At 44.0% G+C, this 22,150-nt stretch overlaps 1 protein-coding gene across 7 annotated transcripts in view; it reads left to right on the forward strand.

Moving 5' to 3' along the window:
- Positions 1–10,692, forward strand: part of DZIP1L (DAZ interacting zinc finger protein 1 like) — a 50,829-nt gene extending 40,137 nt beyond the window's left edge. For 5 of the 7 annotated variants that reach the window (XM_017528256.2, XM_037738377.1, XM_017528257.2 and 2 more), the window contains 5 exons: positions 1,692–1,884; positions 5,355–5,571; positions 6,024–6,193; positions 8,051–8,190; positions 10,113–10,692. In XM_017528256.2, coding sequence (XP_017383745.2) covers positions 1,692–1,884; positions 5,355–5,571; positions 6,024–6,193; positions 8,051–8,190; positions 10,113–10,274 — 882 coding nt within the window. In that variant the 3' untranslated portion in view covers positions 10,275–10,692. Of the gene's footprint in view, positions 1–1,691; positions 1,885–2,933; positions 3,000–5,354; positions 5,572–6,023; positions 6,194–8,050; positions 8,191–10,112 lie in introns of those variants that run through there. The other 2 variants (XR_001825160.2, XM_037738378.1) reach the window with 2 other exon arrangements.
- The last annotated feature ends 11,458 nt before the right edge of the window (positions 10,693–22,150 follow it).

Raw genomic sequence — 22,150 nt, forward strand, 5'->3', positions numbered from 1 at the left:
CCAACGGGGTGTTCCCTTGATGTGTTCTTTCCTTTCTCCTAGGAATGGGGCTTCCTGAGAGCTGAACGGTGGCAATTGTTTTTGATCTTCTGGGTCTAGCCACCCAGTGGAGTTACTGGCTGGTATTGGGGAGTGTTTGCAGAGTCCTGTGGTGTGATCCATCTTCAGGTCTTGCAGCCGTGGATACTATTCCAGCACCTGCTCTGGTGGAGGTAGTAGGGGAGTGAAGTGGACTCTGTGAGGATCCTTGTTTTGCATTTTTTGTTTGTTTGTTTGTTTGTTTAGGGCACTGGTTTTGTGTTGATTGGCCTCCCGCTAGGAGGTGGTCCTTTCAAGATTGCATCAGCTGTGATCCTATAGGGAGGATGCATACTTGCCTAGGGAGACCTGGTTAAGTGTTCAGGTTTCTCAAGCAGTGGGCATGGCCATAGAGCTCCCAAGAGATTATGTCCGTTGTCTTCAGCTACCAGGCAGGTAGAGAAAGACCATCAGGTGGGGCCAGGGATAGAGGTGTCTGAGTTCAGCCTCTCCTTGGGTGAAGCTTACTGCAGCTGCTGTGGGGGGATGAGGGTGTGGTTCCCAGTCCAGTGGAGTTATATTCCCAGGGGATTTGGCCGCTTCTGCTGCGTTGCCAGGGAAGTGGGGGAGAGCTGGCAGTCACAGGCCTCAGCCTGCCTCCACGCAGTGTGCACTCCCAAAGTCCCATCTCACTCACACCGTGCCCCACCAACAGCACCGAGTCTATAACCAGGCAGCCGGTGACCAGGGCTGAGAACTTATCCCAGACCACGAGCCTCCCCACTGGGAAAGCAAGCAGACTGATAGGTTTTCACCATCTCAGGAAGCCTGCAGCAGTGATCCAGTTCCTTTAAAGGGTCTGTGGATTCTCTCTCCAACTAGTATTTGAATCCCATTGTGCTTAACCAGAACATGTATGTTGTTAAAGCATCAATTCAATAAAAACACACCTGTTATTAAAGTAGCCAAGCATTACATTATTGAAAATACTATTTGTATAGAGTAAGTTAGAAAAAAAAGATAGACAACTAGGGTTATTTCAGTAAGAATGCTCACTCCTTTGTTTTCAACTACTAACTTTGGCTCTATATTCAGACTTGATGAAGACATTCCTTCCTAACCTTGCATGAATCCTCATCTTGGATTCAGATGCCTCCCTAGACCCTCCCATGGTCTCTGAATAGATGCCAAAGCTCGAGCAACTTCCAATAGGTCTTGAAAAGGTACCTATGTTTCTTACAGTTTAGTTTTTTAAACATTGTTAGCCATGGACGGTGTGTTTGGCATAATAATAGTAATTGGGTGTTTAAAAATGAACAAGCCATGGTCTCTTATCCTAGGATTCAGTCAGGTGATAGAAGAGCATGTTCCAACTAAGTCCCTCATGCTGTGATGTGGTTAGAATTGTGACGCAGTCCTTTGCATTATCCTGCTATTCACATTTTGATGAGGCTCCCAAACCCTTAACCATTGCACTTTCAACAACTTTGAAACCACTGCTTACCCTGCTCTGATCCTTATTTCATGCCCCCTCCTCATTCAAGAAAAGCACCAGGCACTGATCACAGACTCCCAGGCCAGCAGCAGCAGCAGCAGCAGCAGGTGTGAGAGGCTTAGGGGAAGGAGGAGAAGTGTAGCCTCTGTTTGTAAAGGTGAACTCCTGTCTCCTCTAGGATGCAAAGGGAATCTCGGTTCAGACTCTCAGACACCTGGAATCCCTGCTGAGGGTCCAGCGGGAGCAGAAGGCCCGGAAGTTTTCTGAATTTCTGAGCCTGAGGGGAAAGCTCGTCAAGGAAGTCACCAGCAGAGCAAAGGAGAGACAGAAGAATGGCGCTGTGGTGTCCCAGCCAGATGGGCAGCCTCCAGGTACACTGGGGAGAGGGCTTGCTCAGGGCTGTGACCTGGAAGGGTCCCATTCTTGCCAAGGCTTGTTTGCATATGAGGAGGGTATAATCTCTGTCCCCATCAGGGGCACTTCTCTGAGGGGCTGAGCTGGTAGAGTCCTCACAGATGACTGAGTCCCCAAGTTCTCTGTTGAGGAAACAGGATCTGGGGTGGGAGTGGGGGCAGTTGCCCAGGGTCACTTAGGGAAGTTGGAGGAGAGCCGGAGCTGGACCCTGTTGTCAGCCTGAACTGTCCCTAAGCAGACATGCTGCCTCCCTTAGCACCTTCATTCTGTGGTACTTGGCTTGCTGTGACCACAGTTGAGTGTCTCTAACAGAGAGCAGCCTATTCAGTTTCTGGCTCTACACACCAGGCATGCCAGCCCAGGGAGGCAGGCAGAGGCCTGGGAGCATTGAAGCTGCAGGTAGAGGCAAATATCAATCAAATGTAATTTCCACAGAGCTCAGTTATCCCCTGCTCTGGCCATGGGAGGTCATGAGAGGCTGGGCCAGTTCTGTACTCAGATGAATTCTCAGAGCTCAGAGTTGGTTCCCTGGGCGAGGTCATAGCTGCTACTTTACCATTTGTCCATGCTCTGGGGATCATGACAAGAGAAGACCCTGTGTTTCTGGTGGAACACTGAATTCTGTGGACAAGTTCCCTTGAGTCTGTTCTTACAGAGCAAGGTTATTTGTGTTCCCAGGTTTGAGAGCCCCCTGTTTCTAGAGGGTTCCCAGAGGGCCTGGGCTTCTGTAATTGGAGGCTCTGGGGAGGGCTTCAGTGGGGCTGGGTCTGCTCATACAGGGTGCTGCCCTGATCCTTTCACTTCGTCTCCTCAGTCAGGGACACATGTGGCCAGAAGGAGGCCAATTCTATATCTCCTGTGTCCAGAAAGAACTGATCTGAGCTCTTCATGCAAAAAAATTTTTACCGAGTGTGGTCCCCGCATCTCTGAGGATGAGAGATGATTTTAGTTGTTATAGGGACCAATCATTTTATAACTTATGTTTATTTTTCCTCATGTGAATTAGAAGAAAATAACACTAACATAGCAATCCTGTGAGCTCATGGAAATTACTTGGACAAGTATAAAGCAGGTACTTTGTGTTTAAAAGCATTGTCATTTTGGCATGAGAATATGGTAAAAAATGTGTTGATGACATGGGAAACGGTAATATTTAGTTTAAACTTCTGGTCTTAAGGTCTCTAAGGAAAGGACAGTTTTTAGTCTTGCAGAGAAACCTCAGACAGACGGATATTTTTCCTGGTTGCTAATCTGGCTTTCATGCTCCAATTTAAAGGTACATCCTTTTGCTCATTCAGCCAAATGCTCATTCATTCATTAGTCCACTCATTCATTTAGTACAGTACTTGCTGAAGTTGACTCTGTGCCAGGGACTGCCACCCTCACCTGGGAAACCAGCCAGGACCAGGTGATGTGATGGAGGCAAACATGGGGGTAATCGGAGATCAGAGGAGGGAGTAGACAGGGACTTGGGGAGGATGAATGGAAAAACTCTCAGAATGCTGGCTTCCAAGAAAAAGCAAAGGTATCTTGCTCCTTCTAGGTGCCACGCCTCACCCACTCCCACATACCTTTGTTCCTGTAGTAAAAAAGATTTGCTCAAACCTCCTAAACGCAGCCTGGGGCAAGGCAGTACCAAGACAGGCAATTGGACACAGCCACTTTGTTTTCCAAATTGCATCAAGATTCATTGCCGGGAAGAGGGATCCCGGATCAGCAAGTTTGTATGGAAAGAGAAGAGAGAGAGTGCATCACAGGGAGTCAGGCAAGTATGGATTCAGTCACAACGTAAAATGAGTTTCTTATAGTAGTTCGAGGTCAAAAAATGTTTGAATACAGTTGACCCTTGAACAGCATGGATTTGAACAGCACGGGTCCACTTACATGTGGATTTCCTTCCAACTCTGCAACTCCTGAGACAGCAGGAGCAACCCTTCCACTTCCTCTTCCTCCTCCTCAGCCTACTCAACACAAAGATGAGGTCAAGGTGAAGATAAAGACAAGGATGAAGTCCTTTATGATGATCCACTTCTCCTTAATGAATAGTAAACATATTTGCTCTTCCTTGTGATTTTCTTAATAACAAGTTCTTTTCTCTAGCTTACTTTATTGCAATAATATAACATAGAATACATATAACATACAAAACGTGTTAATAGTCCATGTTATCAGTAAGACTGCTCATCAGCAGTAGACTATGAATAATTAAGTTTTGGGGCAGTCAAAAATTACATGCAAATTTTCAACTGCATGGGGTGGTTGGTGCCCCTGACCCCTGCATCGGTCAAGGGCCAGCTGTGTACTGCTCTCAGATGATGTGTCTACTCAGAAGTGGAGCTGCCAGGAAAGAGTGAACTGAAGAGAAGGGGAAGACAAAGACAAGCCTGCTGGCGGATAACAGCAATAGATTCCCATCACTGTGCATGAGATACCAAGAAAAGCACTTTATATACAGCCACTTGGCCCCCAAGCATCTTCAGAGGCTATCATTTTCCCTACAGAGGCCTCCAGAGATTGAGACTTGCCCTCAGCTCCACGGAAGAAAGTGGTGAATACAAACCGAGGTTGTCTGTCTGCCCCAATCTTGGGCCCTCACCACTACCTTCGCTACCTCCACAGCCTGGCCCCAGACAAGAGAAGAGGCAGGGTCTGAGCAGAGATGGGAGGTGAGCATTAACACAGCACCTGTGGGACCCAGGAAGAGAAGAAAGGTGCAGAGCTGGAAGAAATGGTCTACAAAGTGCCACAAAAACACAACGCTCATCTCACACCTCAGTAGTATCTCCAGAGAAGGCAGAACCCCAGGGCCAGGGAAAGGCAAGGCAGTGAAGGCTCCTTTCCCTTTCCTCCTGGCTTTTTTACTACAGGAACAAAGGTGTGTGGGAGCGTGTGGGGCGTGGCACCTAGAAGGAGCAAGATAGCTTTGCTTTTTCTTGGAAGCCAGCATTCTGAGAGTTTTTCCATTTATCCTTCCCAGTCCCTGTCCCCTCCCTCTTCGGAGCTGTCCTGCAGCAGCCTCTGGTGACAGTAGGGTCTTCCTGCAGGGCTGCCTGCACTGGAGTGGCTGTAGCGTGGGTGGGAGAGAGGGTAGTGGCCTTGGTGAAGTCCATTTCTAGGACTGCTGAGCCCCTCTTCAGACCTGCAGACTCTTGCTGGTCTTTGTAATGACAGTATGACCCTGGAACACCCGTGCCCAGCTGCACTTCTGGTCTCTGAGGAAAGTCTGGAACTGTGGTCCCAGCCTCTAATCTAGCCAGCTGCAGAACACCTGATTTGGCAGCAATCATGAAATCTGCTGTGGTTATCACAGCAGACTGAGAGGGAGTGATTGTCCATCTCCAGGGTATTAGAGCAGCTTTCTTCCTTCTCATAGGCTTGAGACCCAGCATGGGTATACTGCAAAAGTCATTCCTTTCTGTATTTCCAGTCAAAAGCCAGCAGAGCACACTGGTCACCAGAGAGGCCCAGCCAAAGACCAGGACCCTGCAGGTGGCCTTGCCATCCAAGCCAGCAGAGCCACCCCCACCAACTCATCAGAGCCGTGGCAGCCATGGCTCCACCCTGACCCAGCTGTCTACCCCCACTCCACGCCCCAGAGTGCGTGGACCCTCCAGCACCCCTCCTTCCTCGGGGCCTGGGATGAGGTGAGCCCCAGATCTGCCCTGTCACCCCACCTGTGGTGGTGGCTCCTGGCTTCAAGCAGCTCTGTTCTGGGCTCCCTCTGAGCTTCTCTAGATAGGAAAGGGGAAGACACATGTGAATAGAAGGTGCCTTAGGTGGGGTCCAGTCTGAGCTCTGGAGAACAGACTTGAGAACCTGTGCTTCCAGCCAAGACAAACCCACCCTCCCCTTACCCATCCTCTATCCCAAGCCCGTTCCCACTCAGGAGGGGCCGAATCCTCAGACAGGCAGGGCTCTACTAAGGGAGAAGCTGGTTGGCTGCTGCACTCCAAGGGTCTCCTGGCTGTCTTCTGTGCCTGAGGGAGGGAGCAGGGCTGGCCCTGAGCAAAGCAAACCAGCTTTCAACACGGTGGAGTTTGGCTTTTGAAGTTTTCTTTCTGGCCCATGCATCCCTCATTTCTTCTCCTTGTGGCAGCACCTCCCCATTTAGTTCTGAAGAGGACTCAGAGGGAGACCGTGTACAGCGTGTATCTCTACAGCCCCCGAAAGTTCCTTCCAGAATGGTGCCCCAGCCCAAGGTTGACTGGGACTGGTCTGACACAGAGACTTCTGAGGAGAATGCCCAGCCCCCTGGCCAGGGCTCAGGTGAGCTGGCATCCTCGGGTGAGTGGGCTGGGGCCACCGGTATAACCCTTCTCTAACCCAGATTTCTTGAGGCTCCAGCAACACCTTGCAGCTTCCTTTAGGCTTTCTGATTTGACATCTCTTTCCCTATTTGATTTGGAGAGGATGGTCCTCCTTCCCCTAAGATGTTTTATTGGGATAGTAGAGATATCAGGAGAAAGCTAGAGTTTGAGCAAGGTTTTATTTTGCGCCTTGTTTTGTCATTAAATTGTTAACTGTGGGACGTTGAAGGCGAGACCACTCACCCCTTTTCTTCTCCAGGTTCTCTCCAGTAGAGAATAAACACTGTGGCCAGCCATGGGTGATCAAAAAGAATGGAGCATCACACCTGGGGTCCGTTACAGAGGGGGCTAGGGGAGGGATAGTGGGAGGGAGGGTGTGGAAGGATAACGTGGGGAGAAATGTCAGATATAGGTGATGGGGGTATGGAGGCAGCAGACCATCTTGCCGTGAATATACCTATGCAATAATCTTGCATGATCTGCACATGTAGCCCAGAATCTAAAGTACAATAATAATTAAAAAAAAAAAAAAAAGCCTTGCTCTATTTGTGGTGACAGGGCCCATGAATGCCTAAGGCATAGGCTTCCTGTTAGGGCTGGATTAGAGGAACAACCAGCACTTGAGGCTAAAGTGGGGGCCCCTCCGGCATCCCTGAATCCAGATCCTGATCTTATGCGCAGGGCTGGGTTTGCAAAGCAGACTCTGAGTGTGCGGGGCCTTACACAGGCACACTCAGAGTCCGCCTGGAAAAACTCTCAGAATGCTGGCTTCCAAGAAAAAGCAAAGCTATCTTGCTCCTTCTAGGTGCCACGCCCCACACGCTCCCACACACCTTTGTTCCTGTAGTAAAAAAGCCAGGAGGAAAGGGAAAGGAGCCTTCACTGCCTTGCCTTTCCCTGGCCCTGGGGTTCTGCCTTCTCTGGAGATATTACTGAGGTGTGAGATGAGCGTTGTGTTTTTGTGGCACTTTGTAGACTATTTCTTCCGGCTCTGCACCTTTCTTCTCTTCCTGGGTCCCACAGATGCTGTGTTAATGCTCACCTCCCATCTCTGCTCAGACCCTGCCTCTTCTCTTGTCTGGGGCCAGGCTGTGGAGGTAGCGAAGGCAGTGGTGAGGGCCCAAGATTGGAGCAGACAAACCTTGGTTTGTATTCACCACTTTCTTCTGTGGAGCTGAGGGCAAGTCTCTTAATCTCTGGAGGCCTCTGTAGGGAAAATGATAGCCTCTGAAGATGCTTGGGGGTGCACTCTAGCCAGCCTCCAAACTCAGCCACAGTGGCGGGGAGGGTCTGAGAGAAAGAGCCACACTGCCTTCTGGATCAGCAGGCCTCCTGCAGGTGCACCGTGGCCCTGGGAGTGCTGCAGGCCCACCCCTCTGCTTGGCTCCTTCTGTGAGGAGAAGGCAGTATGATATCATGTCTTTATGATATTTCTTCTTGTCTCTGTGTGAAGACATTGAGGAACTAACTGCATGTTAATGATACAGTTCATTCCCCACGCTGAGCAGAGGTCCTGCTCAGCCTCTCAGTAGAGGGAAGCACAACTTCCTAAAGCCTCTGTCACCAGCCATGTCATTAAGTCTGCACATCCACATTTTCAGAATATGCCAAGCCTCTGTCCACTGGGTACCTGTTGGCCTGGCCTTCTTTGTCTCCTTGCCTCTCTTTTTTGTGATTGCTCAGGCTTCCTCCTCCTGGCCTTTTTGCTCATTCCCTCTATCCACACTGGAGCCTGGACACGAGACACGACCCACAAGGATGAAACGCTCATTTTCTAGGCTTCTCTCACTGACACAGCCACTTCTTCCCCTTCCAGGAACACTGGTGCAGTCAATGGTTAAACACCTGGAGAAGCAGCTAGAAACTCCAGCAAAGAAGCCTGCTGGAGGGGTCAGTCTGTTTTTTACGCCCAACGCTGGGCCACAGAGGGCTCCCATACCAGGAAGGAAGCCTCAGGTAGGATATGGGATGCTTAGAGTTTGCCCTGCAATTTCCTACAGAACCAGCTCTGAGTTTGGGAGTCCTGGGGTAAAGGTTGGGGAGGGTCCAGCAAGTGTCATCCTTGGCCCTAGTGGGACATTGCAGGTGATGTCCCTCTGTCCCTGTGCATGTGGAGAGATAGCCAGTTTGGAATACTTGTATCCAAGTTAACTTTAAAAAGCCTTTTGGTTCATTATACAAGCAATGCTCGGTAAGTTTGGATTCTCCCATCTCCTGCCTCCAAGAGGGCGTTGGAGCTGACTCTGTGTCTGGCTTCCTGCAGTCGCCACTCTTTCAGCTCCGTCTCATCCCACGATGGGCTCCTCCCCAGTCCTTCACTCTGCCACAGACCCTAACACATTATGTGTGTGGATTGGACTCCCCCAAGGGTGTTACTGGAGTGGCCTCACATAGCACATCAGAGTCAGTAACAGCACATGACAGAAATACTTAGATACCTTTGTTTTAGAAACCTGAGCCTTGCCTCAGACTCTAGCCCACCATCAGATTTTCTGACTTAGAGCTCAGATGTTGAGCCTCCCCAGCACCATCAGAGCCTCCTCACTGCCCCGTCTCTTCGTCAGGGAACAACTAGCACGCTGCTGTTATTTTTCTTTTTTCTTTTGAGACGGAGTTTCGCTCTTGTCACCCAGGCTGGAGTGCAATGGCGCGATCTCGGCTCACCGCAACCTCCGCCTCCCGGGTTCAGGCAATTCTCCTGCTTCAGCCTCCTGAGTAGCTGGGATTACAGGCACGTGCCATCATGCCCAGCTAATGTTTTGTATTTTTAGTAGAGACGGGGTTTCACCATGTTGACCAGGATGGTCTCGATCTCTTGACCTCGTGATCCACCCGCCTTGGCCTCCCAAAGTGCTGGGATTACAGGCTTGAGCCACGACGCCCGGCAGGTTGCTGTTATTTTTCAAGCAGAAACCTTTAGTGCTCCTTTTACTTCACATCCTTTCTCACATTTCTCAATCAAAAAGGTGCATCCTGGGGTAATCAGTGCTATTGCTCTAAGATGTGGAAGTGGTGGGCAACCATTCTTTGGTTTTTGGCAACACTCCCCCCTCTTTACCACATAGTGTGTATCACACAGCTCATGTATGTTTGTGAGTAAGGCATCCAAATGATTGAAAAGAAAAAACTTGTTCCTTTTTCCAAATTGTGAAAGAGCACCAACAATCCCAAACAGATGGAGAGGCACTGCTCAGAGCACGCTTTTGCCCTGCACCCTGTATGGGTTCTGATTGGTTGGCCTTACATTCCTGGAGAAAATGCATAGAATGCCTTGCTTCAAAGCCCAGATGGCCAGCAGGGGCACTGAGGACTCTGGAAGGGAAGGCCTGGGCTGCTATGCAGGTGGCTGTGATCTGGGGGTGGCCTGGCCCTTGTCCGACTTCGAGCTGTCCTGCTGGCTGCAGCCCAGACCCTTCCAGGTTGAAGGACTCCCATTGTTCCCGAGCTCCTCTCATGCTCCTGCAGTCAGGATATTTACCAGGCCAGAGGGAACCCATCTGAGAGGAGGTGGGAAGCTTGAGAACTTGGTTGAGCTTCTAGCTCTGTCAAAGCGGGAGTTACAAATCTGCACAAAGTTTAAGTGAAAACAAGAGCAACCTGATCTGCACAGAGGTCTTTCTTTCCAAGGCACTTGCCTGGGTTTGGTTAGTAGAATTTCAGGGGTATCTGAAATCACCCTGACCCCAGGTCACTGAAGCAGGTTCTCAAAGGTAGCGAGACTTGGGAAGGCAGGAGGAGTAGCATCTCCCTATTGCTTTCTTCCCGATCTGCATTTGTCCCCATTTCCATTCTGCATTCCCATCCTGCAATGTGCTTAGCTCTCAGCCACCCTCCTCCCTTATCAAAATGCATTTCCTTCTCCTCTTTTCCTCCTACAGCTTTCTGAAGATGAGAGTGACTTGGAAATCTCTTCCTTGGAAGACCTTCCTTTGGGCCTGGACCAGAGAGAGAAACCTAAGCCCTTGTCTCGCTCAAAGCTCCCAGAGAAGTTTGGCACTGGTCCACAGAGCTCTGGCCAACCCAGGGTCCCTGCCTGGTGATTCACCCCAGAGGCTGACCGGCTAGAGGGTTCGCTTGGCTGGGGCCAGCTCAGGTCCTCTCCAACAGAAGAGGCTTCTGGGCCTCTCGTCTTCACAAACAGCCAAGAGATGGTCCTCTTGGAGAGAAGCAGTGGAGGGAATAGATAGGGTCTCATCCCTCCTGCCCTGTGAGAGGCCTTGCCGTAGAGGGCCACAGGTACCTGACTAGGATCCCCTGGGTCCCAAGGCTTGAGAAAGGGTTATAACAGGACCTCCAGGTAGTCTACCTCCATGTCTCCCCCAGACTGAAAAGAGTCAACTGGCTCTCTTTTCCCAAGCCTTTTATAAAGCTGCAGGAGGCCAGGCGTAGCTCACATCTGTAATCCCAGCACTTTGGGAGGCCGAGGTGGATTATGAGGTCAGGAGTTCAAGACCAGCCTAGCCCATCTCTACTAAAAATACAAAAATTAGCCGGATGTGGAGGCAGGCACCTGTAATCCCAGCTACTCAGGAGGTTGAGGCAGGAGAATCTCTTGAACCCAGGTGGCAGGGATTGCAGTCAGCTGAGATAGCGCCACTGCACTCTCAGCCTGAGACTCTGTCTCAAAAACAAACAGATAAAAACCGCAGGAACATTGTGGGGATAGGTCCTATCTGGGGTCCTTTTGGGGACATATGCCTCAGTCAGTCATTCAGTGATTGATCCAAAATTATTTGCTGAGTGACTGCCTACTCTGCACCAGGTTCTCCAGCCTCTCACTGCTGAGTTGGGGTACAGGCAGAGGCTGGGGCAGAATGTCTACAGCCAGTGCCGGCACAGGGTAGTAATCTAGTGATAGAGAACGGGTGTTGCAGGAGCGTATAAGAGACCATCCAACCCAGCCTGGGTGATCCTGGAGAGTTTCCCAGGGTTGTGATATGTGGCAGGCCTACTCATGGGTTGGAAAGGAGAAGGGCCACTTGGCTGGACTTCATGTCCCCAAAGGATCACACATGTAATTTTTTATATTATTTCCAAGATCAGGTTTTATACATAGCCATTTTATATTTTTAGTGTGAAAAACATTAATATATTATATGTAAACATTTAAATATAGCACAATGTTTTTAACTCTGGTATGTATTTCATTAGTTTTGGAGCTTTCAGGGGGTTGGGAGGGAAGGAAGCAACTGCATCTTAATTGTGTCAGTTTAGGTCTTTTGGGACACAGTTTTGAAGATGGAGTTACTGAGGAGCTGCACATGGGAAAGAGGAGGTGGAGGCAGGATCTGGCGGGGAAAGGCCGCAGAGTGCAGTGCTCATCTGACCAAGTCAACAGAAAGAGAGAAGGAAGCCGGAGGGGTCAGGACAGCTCAGGGCATCGATGTGCAGTTGACAAGGTCTCCACTGACCCAGTGGGGAGCTCCTGAGCAAGAACCGCCCACTTGGGAGTCCCCATTGTGCAGAAATCACCAGGCCCTTGTGCCTGCACCGCACTTGGCCATTGGCTGGGGCGACCCAGACTGAATGAGACCTCGACTTGAAAGCTGGAGTGAACCTGTCTGCCAACTTCATTTCTCCTGGTTGAATGGCATTTTGTTTTCCTGAAGCTGGAGTGAACCTGTCTGCCAACTTCATTTCTCCTGATTGAATGGCATTTTGTTCTTTACTGAGACTCAGCAAAGAACCTCCATCCCTGCCATAGCAAAAATCTATTTTTAGCTTTTTGCTATGGAAAATTTCAAACATATATATATAAATAAAGAGAATAGTGTGATGAACCCATGTGCTCATCACTGGACTTCAAATATTATCAACTCAACTCAAGGTCAGTCTTCTTTCATCTATTAGCACCTCTACCTCACCCAGACTTCTTTTGACCTCTGGATGGTCCTGACACCTGGCGAGGCCTTGAAGTTCTCATAGGAAGGTGATGGAGGAAACGCACTGCAGGGAGCAAAAAGGGTCTGGTGGTGGAGTAGGGCGGCTAGGGGAGGGGGCGGGCTGGGGGGTATTGTGGTATAAAGGAAGCAGCTCAGTGAGGAAGTTCAGGAGAGCTGATGCTACCAGATCAGCCCACAACCCTGGTGGGATGGGAGTTGATGAATAATTGTTCCAGGCTTCCTGTGCTTCCATGCAGCACCTCTGAGGTTTATTCTGCATGGTTTCTCAGAGTCCCTCGTGGGATTGAGTGCTAGTTCTCACTAGTATGCAGTTACTATTATGAATGCATAGTTCATCAACCTTCCTCCTTTCTGTTTCATTTTTCTCTCTCCTTCATTTCTTTCTCTTATGAGCACCTCTGAGATAAATTAATCTGCACCCAAGTCCTTGTCCCTAGCTCCACCTTTGGGGGAACCAAAATGAAAACAGTAAATGTGTTAGTATGTGTGTGTGCACACTGGTGATGATTACCAGTGAGAATGTCCCTGTTCTTGAATGTTCGTCATTATATCATATGTTTCCAAATGGGTTTTTCTATCTACTTTGGAGGCTTTGACTAACATATTACTTTGGTTTTTCTATGCTGTGTTCACCTCTCCCCATTTTCAAATATATTTTAAAATTCTTTAATAAGTTGTATTAGGCCTCCATAGAAACAGAACCAGAAGATATATATATATATATATATAAATATATATATAAATAAATATATATATGTATATATATATAAATAAATATATAAATAAATATATATATGTATATATATACATACACACATACATACATATAAAGTATATATACACACATAAGTATCTATACATATATACATATATACACATAAGTATACATATATATACATATATATTTATATGTATCTATACATTATACGTATGTGTACATGTATAGATACTTATGTGTATATATGTATGTATAGATACTTATGTGTATACATATATATGTATACTTATGTTCGTGTATGTATATATATGTATAGATAATTTATTAGCAAATTTCTCTAATAAATGATGGGATTTATTAAGGGAATTAGCTCACATGATTATGGAGGCTGAGAAGTCACGGCATAGACCATCTGTAAAGTGGAGCATGAGGGAAGCTGGTAGAGTGGCTCAGTCTAAATCCAAAAGCCCGAGAACCTGGGACTGCTGGTACAGGTCCTGGGGTGCAAAGGCCAGAAAACCTGGAGTTCTGACATCGAAGGACAGAAGCTGGGTGTCCCGACTCCAGAGAGAGAGCCTTTCTATCTAGGCCCACAGCAAATTGGATGGTGCCCACCCACAATGGGTGAGGGCAGATTTTCCTCACTCAGTTTACTGATTCAAATGCTAATTTCTTCTGGAAGCACCTTCTCAGACCTACTCAGAAATAATGTTTTACAGCTGTCCAGGTATCTCTTAATCTCATCAAATTGAACCTAAAATTAATCAGCACAAGATTTACCAGAACCATGGAACATATGAACAGATCTTTTAAAAATTAGACAAATAAGATTGATACGGAAAAATTAGAAAATATAGATAATCAAAAAGAAAAATAAATTTGAATAACCACAAATTCAGAGTCAATTATTGTTAACGTCTAGATGTATGTGTACTGATGAAAAAAATCTCCTTCCTAGGGTTTAGTTCTTCTCTAGCTTGATTTTCCTCCTGGGAAACAGATTACAAATGTCTTCATGTCAGTAAACATGTACATGTCTGTACGTATAAATATAAGATAGTTATATTTAATGGCCACCTAGTATTCCAGGCAAAGACTGCAAAAAATTTTTAAACCAGCCATTTCTACTTTTTGTGTTATGTAAATCATGAAGTGATTTAAAAATATGTATATAGGTCTTTGTGTACTTGATTAAGATTTCCTTAAATTCTTAGAAGTGAGGTTGCTGGGCCAACATAATAATGAAAGCCAGCACCATATGCCAGGCACTAGTCCAAGTTTGGTACGAATATTATGATTTAGCCTCACAGCATCCTTTGAGGTGGATGCCACTATTACAGTGTATGCATTTTATGGGCTAGGAATTGAGGCACACAGCCGCTAAGGAACTTACTTTGGGTCCTGCCACCAGTGAGTGGCGTGACTGCAGTCTGACTTTGGCAGCCTGGACCTGGAACTCTAGCTCCTTTCCCTATGTACTTTTGTTACATATTGCCAAATACTTTCCAGAAAACTTGAGCCATTTAGTCTACTAGTGTTTGGAGCACACAAGAAAGCTAGTTTTTGGATTCTCTTGCTACCAGGGGTATCATTCATCTTTCAATGTTTTGGCCATGTGATACGTGAAAAATGAAACCTCACCTTTTAAGAAACTTGCATTTTTAAGATTTTTTTCTAGAGGAAAATTCTTTTTTATTTCTTTTCATACTGATTGTTGCTATTTTTTCTTTTATGAGTTGCCTGTAGTTAATTTTTCTTGTTGCTGTTTTATTTTTTTATTATGAAAAACTTCAAGCATATATAAAAATAGACAGAATTGTATAATGACCTTGGTGTTCCAATTACTCAGTTTTAACAATTATCCACACATAGGGAATCTTGTTTCCTGTAAATATTTCACCAAATAATATTGTATATTATGATATCATACTGCATATTATTCCAAGTAATATACATGTAATACTATATATTATTCTAAATAATATCATTATCTCTACAAACATTTCTGTATGTGCCTCTAAAAGATACTTTCTTTTCAAAAATAACCATTGTACCACCATCACACAACAAAAATCAATACTTTTTTTCTAAATGTCATCAAGTATCTATTCAGTATCCACAATTCCTCTATTTTACTACACATATTTGTCTTTTTTAATCTGTAGATTCCAATTCCACTTTTCCCTCTTTCCTTTCTTCCCTTCTTCCCTCCTTTCCTCTCTTCCTTCCCCATGATTTGTATTATTTTTACTCTTGATGAATAAATCAGATTGTCTTAATTCCCCACAGTCTGGATTTTGCTACTTGATTACTGTGGTGGTATTTGTATTCCTCTTTCTTCTGAACTATCTGTAAATTTGTAGTTAGAGCTAAATACTTGATCAGATTCAGCTTTGACTGTTTTGTGTTTTGGCAGGACTCTTCATCAGTAGTGTTGTGCATCTCCGTTAGGAGACACAATCTTTTTCTCCTTTCTTGTGATGATGATGGCATGATGATACACATTGATGACCATTGCCTAAATCCATCTGTTAATTAGAGATCTCTTAAATTTTGATAGTCTAAGTCTGTGATTCCTTTGATATTTGCTAACTGGAAAACTTCTGTAAAGAGGAATTCTCCACATCATACTGTATGCTTGCCCTGAGGTACAATTCATACAGGTAAAGCAGCTAAAGGCTGAAGTCTTTCTTTTTTTCAGAATAATGAGTTAATTTCCTAGTATCTTTAATAGGTGCCATACAACCTATGTATTTAAATGTATTTGATTTGTTTAAATCCTTTGTAGCTATTATTTTTATTAATGCTGAGATTGTCCTGTCTTTGGGTGCCTCTTTAATTTGATTCTTGAATGATTTTGATATGACGTTAGTAGTCTGATAGCTTCCTACCAGGCCCATTGCATACATTTCTTGCCCCATACCTAAAATTAGTAATTTATCTGGGGGAATCCTGTTTTTTTTTTTTTTTTTTTTTAAGAAGGAAAGTATATTTATAGAAATAATCTGGGTATTAGGGGTGCCTATTACTTCTAGACTTATTGTTTCTAAGATCTTTCAGTGCACAGAGATAGGAAATACAATAAAAATATTGTGAGTTCATGTTGATACTCACTATTCAAATTCCTGACTACAGAATTTTTACTTTATCTTGTTGATCTAATATATCTATATTGCTTTTCTTCCATACCAAAAATCCTGGCTGTTAACATCACAATCATAGTCTTAGAAATGGCAATACTCACCCTATTGCTTATAGTATGAATACTGAAAACAATTTGAAATTTGTTATTAACGTTTTGGAGTTGTTTTTGTCCTTAAGGTAGATCCCACTTGGGATGTCCTGTGAAATTACTGTATTTTAAGTCACTTGTAGTTCCTCTCTGTGGTTATGCTACTGGATGCCTTATTTTACTTTTGATTTTTAGAGACTGCATTTTTATTATGTAATTTGTGTCTTATTGCTCTTAAGAGTTTTTAATATATTGAAAATATTAATCCTTCGTTATATATGTTACTTTTTCTCCTTTCTAGTCAATCATTTGTCTTTTAATTATGTTCATGGAGTTTTTTTGCTATAAAGAGATTTTAAGTTGTAGCTGTCTAAGTAATCAGTGTTTTGCTTTATAATTTCTGCTTTTGGTGTCATAATTAGGAAGGTCTTCATTCTAAGACTTCTACATGTTCATCTATGTTTTCTTTTACTAGTTTAAAAAGTCTTGAAATTTTGAATATGTACTATATCTGGATTTTTTGAGCGGTATTAGTAAGTTAGGGATCTATTTTATTTTTAAAATTAGCCATCTCAGCAGCATCACTTGACAATTCATCATTTCTTCACTTAAAAAATGCCTGCTCCATCAAATGTAAATTATTGTATGTAGTCTATTCCTGGACTTTTTAGATATTCCATTAATCTGACTATTCTGGTACTATTCTGATATTGCCCAGTTTTTTAAAATTCATTTTTAATTGTAAAATAATACATAAAATTTACCATCTTAACCACTTCTAATTGTATTGTTTGATGGTGTTGAGTACATTAACACTGTTGGACAACCAATCTCCAGAACTTCTTCATCTTCCCCAACAGAAACTTTATACCCATTAAACAATTTCCTGTCTCCCCCCAACCCCTTCGCAGGTAACCACCATTCTACTTTCTATGATTTTGACTACTGTAGGTGGCTTATATGGTAGTATCATACAGTATTTGTCTTTTTGTGACTGTCTTATTTTACTTAGCGTAATGTCATCAAGGTTTATCCATGTTGTAGCTTGTGTCACAATTTCCTTCCTTTTAAAGATTGAATAATATTCCATTATATGAATATATCTCATTTAAAAAAATCCATTTGTCTGTCAACACTTGGGTTGCTTTCACATCTTGACTATTATGAATAGTGCTGCTATAAACACAGCTGTGCAAATATTTCTCCAAGATCCTACTTTTAACTTTTTTTTGGATATATACCCAGAAGTGGAATTACTGTATCATATAGTAATCATATAGTCTATTTTTTGTTTTTCAGGAACCTGTATACTGTTTTCCATTTTATATTCCCACAGACAATGCTCATGTGTTCCTATTTCTCCCCATCTTTGCTGACACTTGTTATTTTCTGTGTTTTTTTTAAATATTAGCCATCCTAATGGATGTGAGATAACATCTCATTGCAGTTTTGATTTGCATTTCCCTAATGATTAGTGATGTTGAGCACCTTTCTATATGCTTGTTGGCCATTTGTGTATCTTCTTTGGATAGATGTTTATGCAAGTCCTTTGCTTATTTTAAAATTGGATTATTTGTTGCTGCTGTTGTTGAGTTAGGATCTTAAATATTGTGGAGTTAGATATGATTTGCAAATGTTTTCTTCCATTTTATAGATTGTCTTTTACTCTGTTCATTGTGTGTTTTGATGCACAAGAATTTTCAGTTTTTGTGTAGTCAAATTTATCTATTTTTACTTTTATTGCCTGTGTTTTGGTGTTATTTCCAAGAAATCCTTGCCAAATCCAATGTTGTGAATATTTCTCCCATCTTTTCTTCTAAGAGTTTATAGCGTTAGGTCTTACATTTAGATCTTTGATCCAGTTTGAGTTCAATTTTGTATATGTTGTAAGGCGGAGAAGGGGAAGGTCAAACTTCACTATTCTGCACATTGGTATCAAGCGTTCCTAACACCATGTGTTGAAGAGACTGCCCTTTTCCCATTGAATGTCTTAACATGCTTGTTGAAAATCATATGACCATATATGCAAGTGTTTATTTCTGGGGTCTCTGTTCTACACCATGTCTGTCTTTATACTAGTACTACACAATTTTGATTGTTATAGCTTTGTCATAAATTTTGAAATCAGGAAGCATGAGACTTTCAACTTTGTTTCTCTTTTTCAAGATTGTTTTGACTATTCAGGGTTCCTTGAGATTCCATATAAATTTTAGGTTAGTTTTTGCTATTCCTGCAAAAATTGTTGGGATTTTGATAGAGATTGCATCACATTTGTAGATGATTTTGGGTAGTATTTACATCTTAACAATACTAAATCTTCCAATCCATGATCACAGGATGCATTTCCATTTATTGGTGTCTTCTTTAATTTCTTTCAGCAATGTTTTGAAGTTTTTAGTGTACAAATCTTTTGTTTCCTTGGTTTGGTGTATTATTTTATTTTTGATGTTATTGTGAGTGGAATTGTCTTCTTAATTTCTTTTTCAGATTGTTCATTATTAATGTATAGAAATGCAACTGATTTTTGTGTGTTGATTTTGTGTCCTGTAACTTTGCTGAATTCATTTAGTCCTGACAGTGTGCTATTTTTAATCATGGATATTGTATCATTTATTTTACCATCTTGCAAGACACAGATACCCTGGTTATTTTTCTCTTTTAGAATTTTATATTGGCTATTTTTCAAGTTTGAAATTATATTACATTTTTGTGAGGCCATCCCAATCTCCACATATGGATGAACACATGGAATGCCTTGACAGGTAGGTGCCTTCATGAATTCTAATTAGAAATATTTTTTAAAGTTGAGTCTTGAACCTTAGTTGTAGGCATCTTCTGAATACCTCTAAGTAGAAAGTCTTATTTCTCACAATTCTTCCTATTCTGGATTCTTATCAGGCTAGTTCTCTGTAATGCAGGAGTATAATCCCTGGTAGTATGGGGTAGCAGTGTGCTGTAGGCTATTAACAAAAACTTTTGCAGTTGACTCAAGGTTGCTAACTTTTAATTTGCCAAGTCAGCACATGAAATGAAGTATTTAGCAAGCACCGTCATTTTATAAAGGACATTTTAATACCAGAAGAGTAAGAAGATACGACTGTGCAAGAGTGGACAATTGGTCCCACATTTTGTCTTAGACAAATGAAAATGTGGTAATGGACCAGCTCTGGTCCAGAGCCTAGCACTTGGGAGCTGCTGCACTGGTTTGTGTCTTTGGACCATACCAGCTCTTCCATTCCATGACTGTGTAATTCAATATAAAAAAAGAAAATTTAATTAGCTGTATTTTCTGAGGTAAATTGAAGAATGTCCTTAACTTATACATATAGGAGTGACATTGATTGGAAATTTATAATAGGTTTATAGTTACAACCTGAAAAAGATTTTTATCACCTGAAAACCTGAGCCCACAATTTAGGAAGTAGAAGATGCTTTGGTCTCATGGTTGGAACCTGGTAGTGGTATGTAACCGACATAAAGATTAAGATCATTTTCAGCTTTAGAAAATCCAAAGTGAATTATACATCTACAATAAGCTGACTCACATATTATAACCAAATTCTAGGCTTACAGGGAATCTAAGTAAAGCTTTAAAATCAACAGAGCATCAAGTGTGATTCTGCACTTTCTTCTCTTCCCCATGTCTCTCATTGCCAGTTTTTTTCTTTTTTTGAGATGGAGCCTTGCTCTGTTGCCCAGGCTGGAGTGCAGTGGCCCGATCTCGGCTGACTGCAACCTCTGCCTCCTGAATTCAAGCGATTCTCCTGCCTGAGTAGGTAGGATTACAGGCATGTGCCACCATGCCCGGCTAATTTTTGCATTTTTAGTAGAGACAGGGTTTCACCGTGTTGGCCAGGCTGGTCTCAAATTCCTGACTTCAGGTGATCTGCCTGCCTCGGCCTCCCAAAATGCTGGGATTACAGGTGTAAGCCATCATGCCTGGCCTCACTACCAGTTTCTGAGGGGAGCTGCAAAGATCCGCTAAGTTCTCTCTAGGCTCAGGTGGAAAGGATGTGGAAGGAATTGTCCTGCACCTGTATGGCCTTCTCTACATCTGTGTTCATGCCTGTGTCTGTTACAAAAGGTTGCAAGCCTGTCTCCCTGCTGGATGTAAAGACGCAGGCTCAATGTTTAGAATGGTAGACAGAAAACAGGTGCCAGTGGAGACACCAACATTTTTTAAGTTTGTTAGGGAGGGAGTGTCTGTGATGCTTGTACCACTTGTATCTGCCCATGGCAGACACTCATCATTTGATAAGCTGAATGGGGCCAAATCTGAGGCAGTAATTGTGCCAGGGGTGTCTTCATGCATTATCCTTCATGCATTAGTGAGAAGGGCTAACAAGACAAGTGAGAAGGGCTAACCTAAGCAAGGAGCTGGAAAGAAAAATGTTTCAAAGGGATAGAGAGGATTTAAATAAAGCTCAGAGGGTTGTGAATATAAGGACCTGATCCAGAAAAGATGCGGTGAGCTGATTTGTTCTTCTATTGGCAATAGCTGACCATTGTTAGGCTTTTGTGAAAGAGAAAGCTGCATTTTTTACTCAATAAACTCTATCAGTGCAATGAATCCAATGACTGGTGGAAAGAATAGAGAGATGCCCATTGATTCTATGATTCTGACCACAGTCAGTGATCTTAGACAGGAAATCAGTGAGAACTTAGGCCACATAGCTGATCACTAAGCGTTCGTTGAACCCACAGATTCAACAGCTTTTTCTTTGCTAAAATGAGCATAATAGTCACATGGAGGGAGTGCTTTGGGTTCCCTGAGTGAAGCTGATGGATTGGTTTGAAAGCTGCTACTGCTTCAGTTTTATTTTGTGTGTGTCCAGCCAACAGGTGCCTTCCACATGGTGGCACTGTGGGCCACAAAGTGAATGGCTACACAGGTACTTTTTAATGATAGGCGAACTTCACTGTAAGAAGTAAGCTGGGCTCCTCCAGCCTGTACCACCACTCACGGTTTAGCAGGATTTGTCGAATTGTCTTATTCAGTTAGGCAACTCTTTCATGATTAAAAAAACAAAATGAAACACAAAACCCCCAACATTTGAAGATAGGAAATGGAGCAGGACAGGGTGTGGCCTCTCTTGCTTTCTGCGTACGCTTGTGTTGCCCAGGCCCAGCTGAGGTGTTTGCACAGAAAAGGCAATCAACAAATGCTGATGGGTTTCACAACCGGTACCTGTACCCCAGGAGCCTCACTATTAGGAGCTTTTCCCCAGCCTGGAAATATCCAACATGCATGGCAATCCCACGCTTAAAGATCCATATGACCCTGTTGCTTCCTCAGCTGCTGTACCATTTCTGTCAGTTGTTTATAGATACATCTAACTGATTTGTCTATACCTGCTGAATCCCTTTCCTCATTCCACCATTTCTTATATATATTCATTCTTTACTGAATTTCAGCTTTGGCTGACATGCCCTTGAACTGTCCCTTACTCCTCAACTTCCCAGCACATATGCAGACCACCACTACTTTCTTTCTTTTTGAAACAGGATCTTGCCCTATCACCCAGGCTAGAGTGCAGTAGTGTGATCACAGCTCACTGCAGCCTCGACCTCCCAGGCTCAAGAGATCCTCCTGCCTCAGCCTCCTGAGTAGCTGGGACCATAGATGTGTGCCACTATGCCCAGCTAATTTTTTATTTTTTATAGAGATGGGGGTCTCCCTATGTTGCCCAGGCTGGTCTTGAACTCCTGGGCTCAGGTAATCCTCCCATCTGAGCTTCCTAAGGTGCTAGGATTATAGGTGTGCACCACTGTTCCCAGGCTCACCACTATGTTCATTATCTCCACCATCATCACTACCACCTCCACCTCTACCACCATCACCACCATCACCTTCACTACCTCATCCACCTTCACATCCACCACCATCACCACCTCTACTACCACCATCACCTCCACTGCCAGCTCCACTACCACTACCACCACCATCACTACCATCATTCCACTACCACAATCACCACCTCTACTACCACCATCACCTCCCCTGCCAGCTCCACTACCACTACCACTACCATCATTACACTACCACCTTCACCACCTCTACTA

This window comes from Cebus imitator, unplaced genomic scaffold (genome assembly GCF_001604975.1).
Source record: "Cebus imitator isolate Cc_AM_T3 unplaced genomic scaffold, Cebus_imitator-1.0 Scaffold53, whole genome shotgun sequence".
Lineage (NCBI taxonomy): Eukaryota > Metazoa > Chordata > Mammalia > Primates > Cebidae > Cebus > Cebus imitator.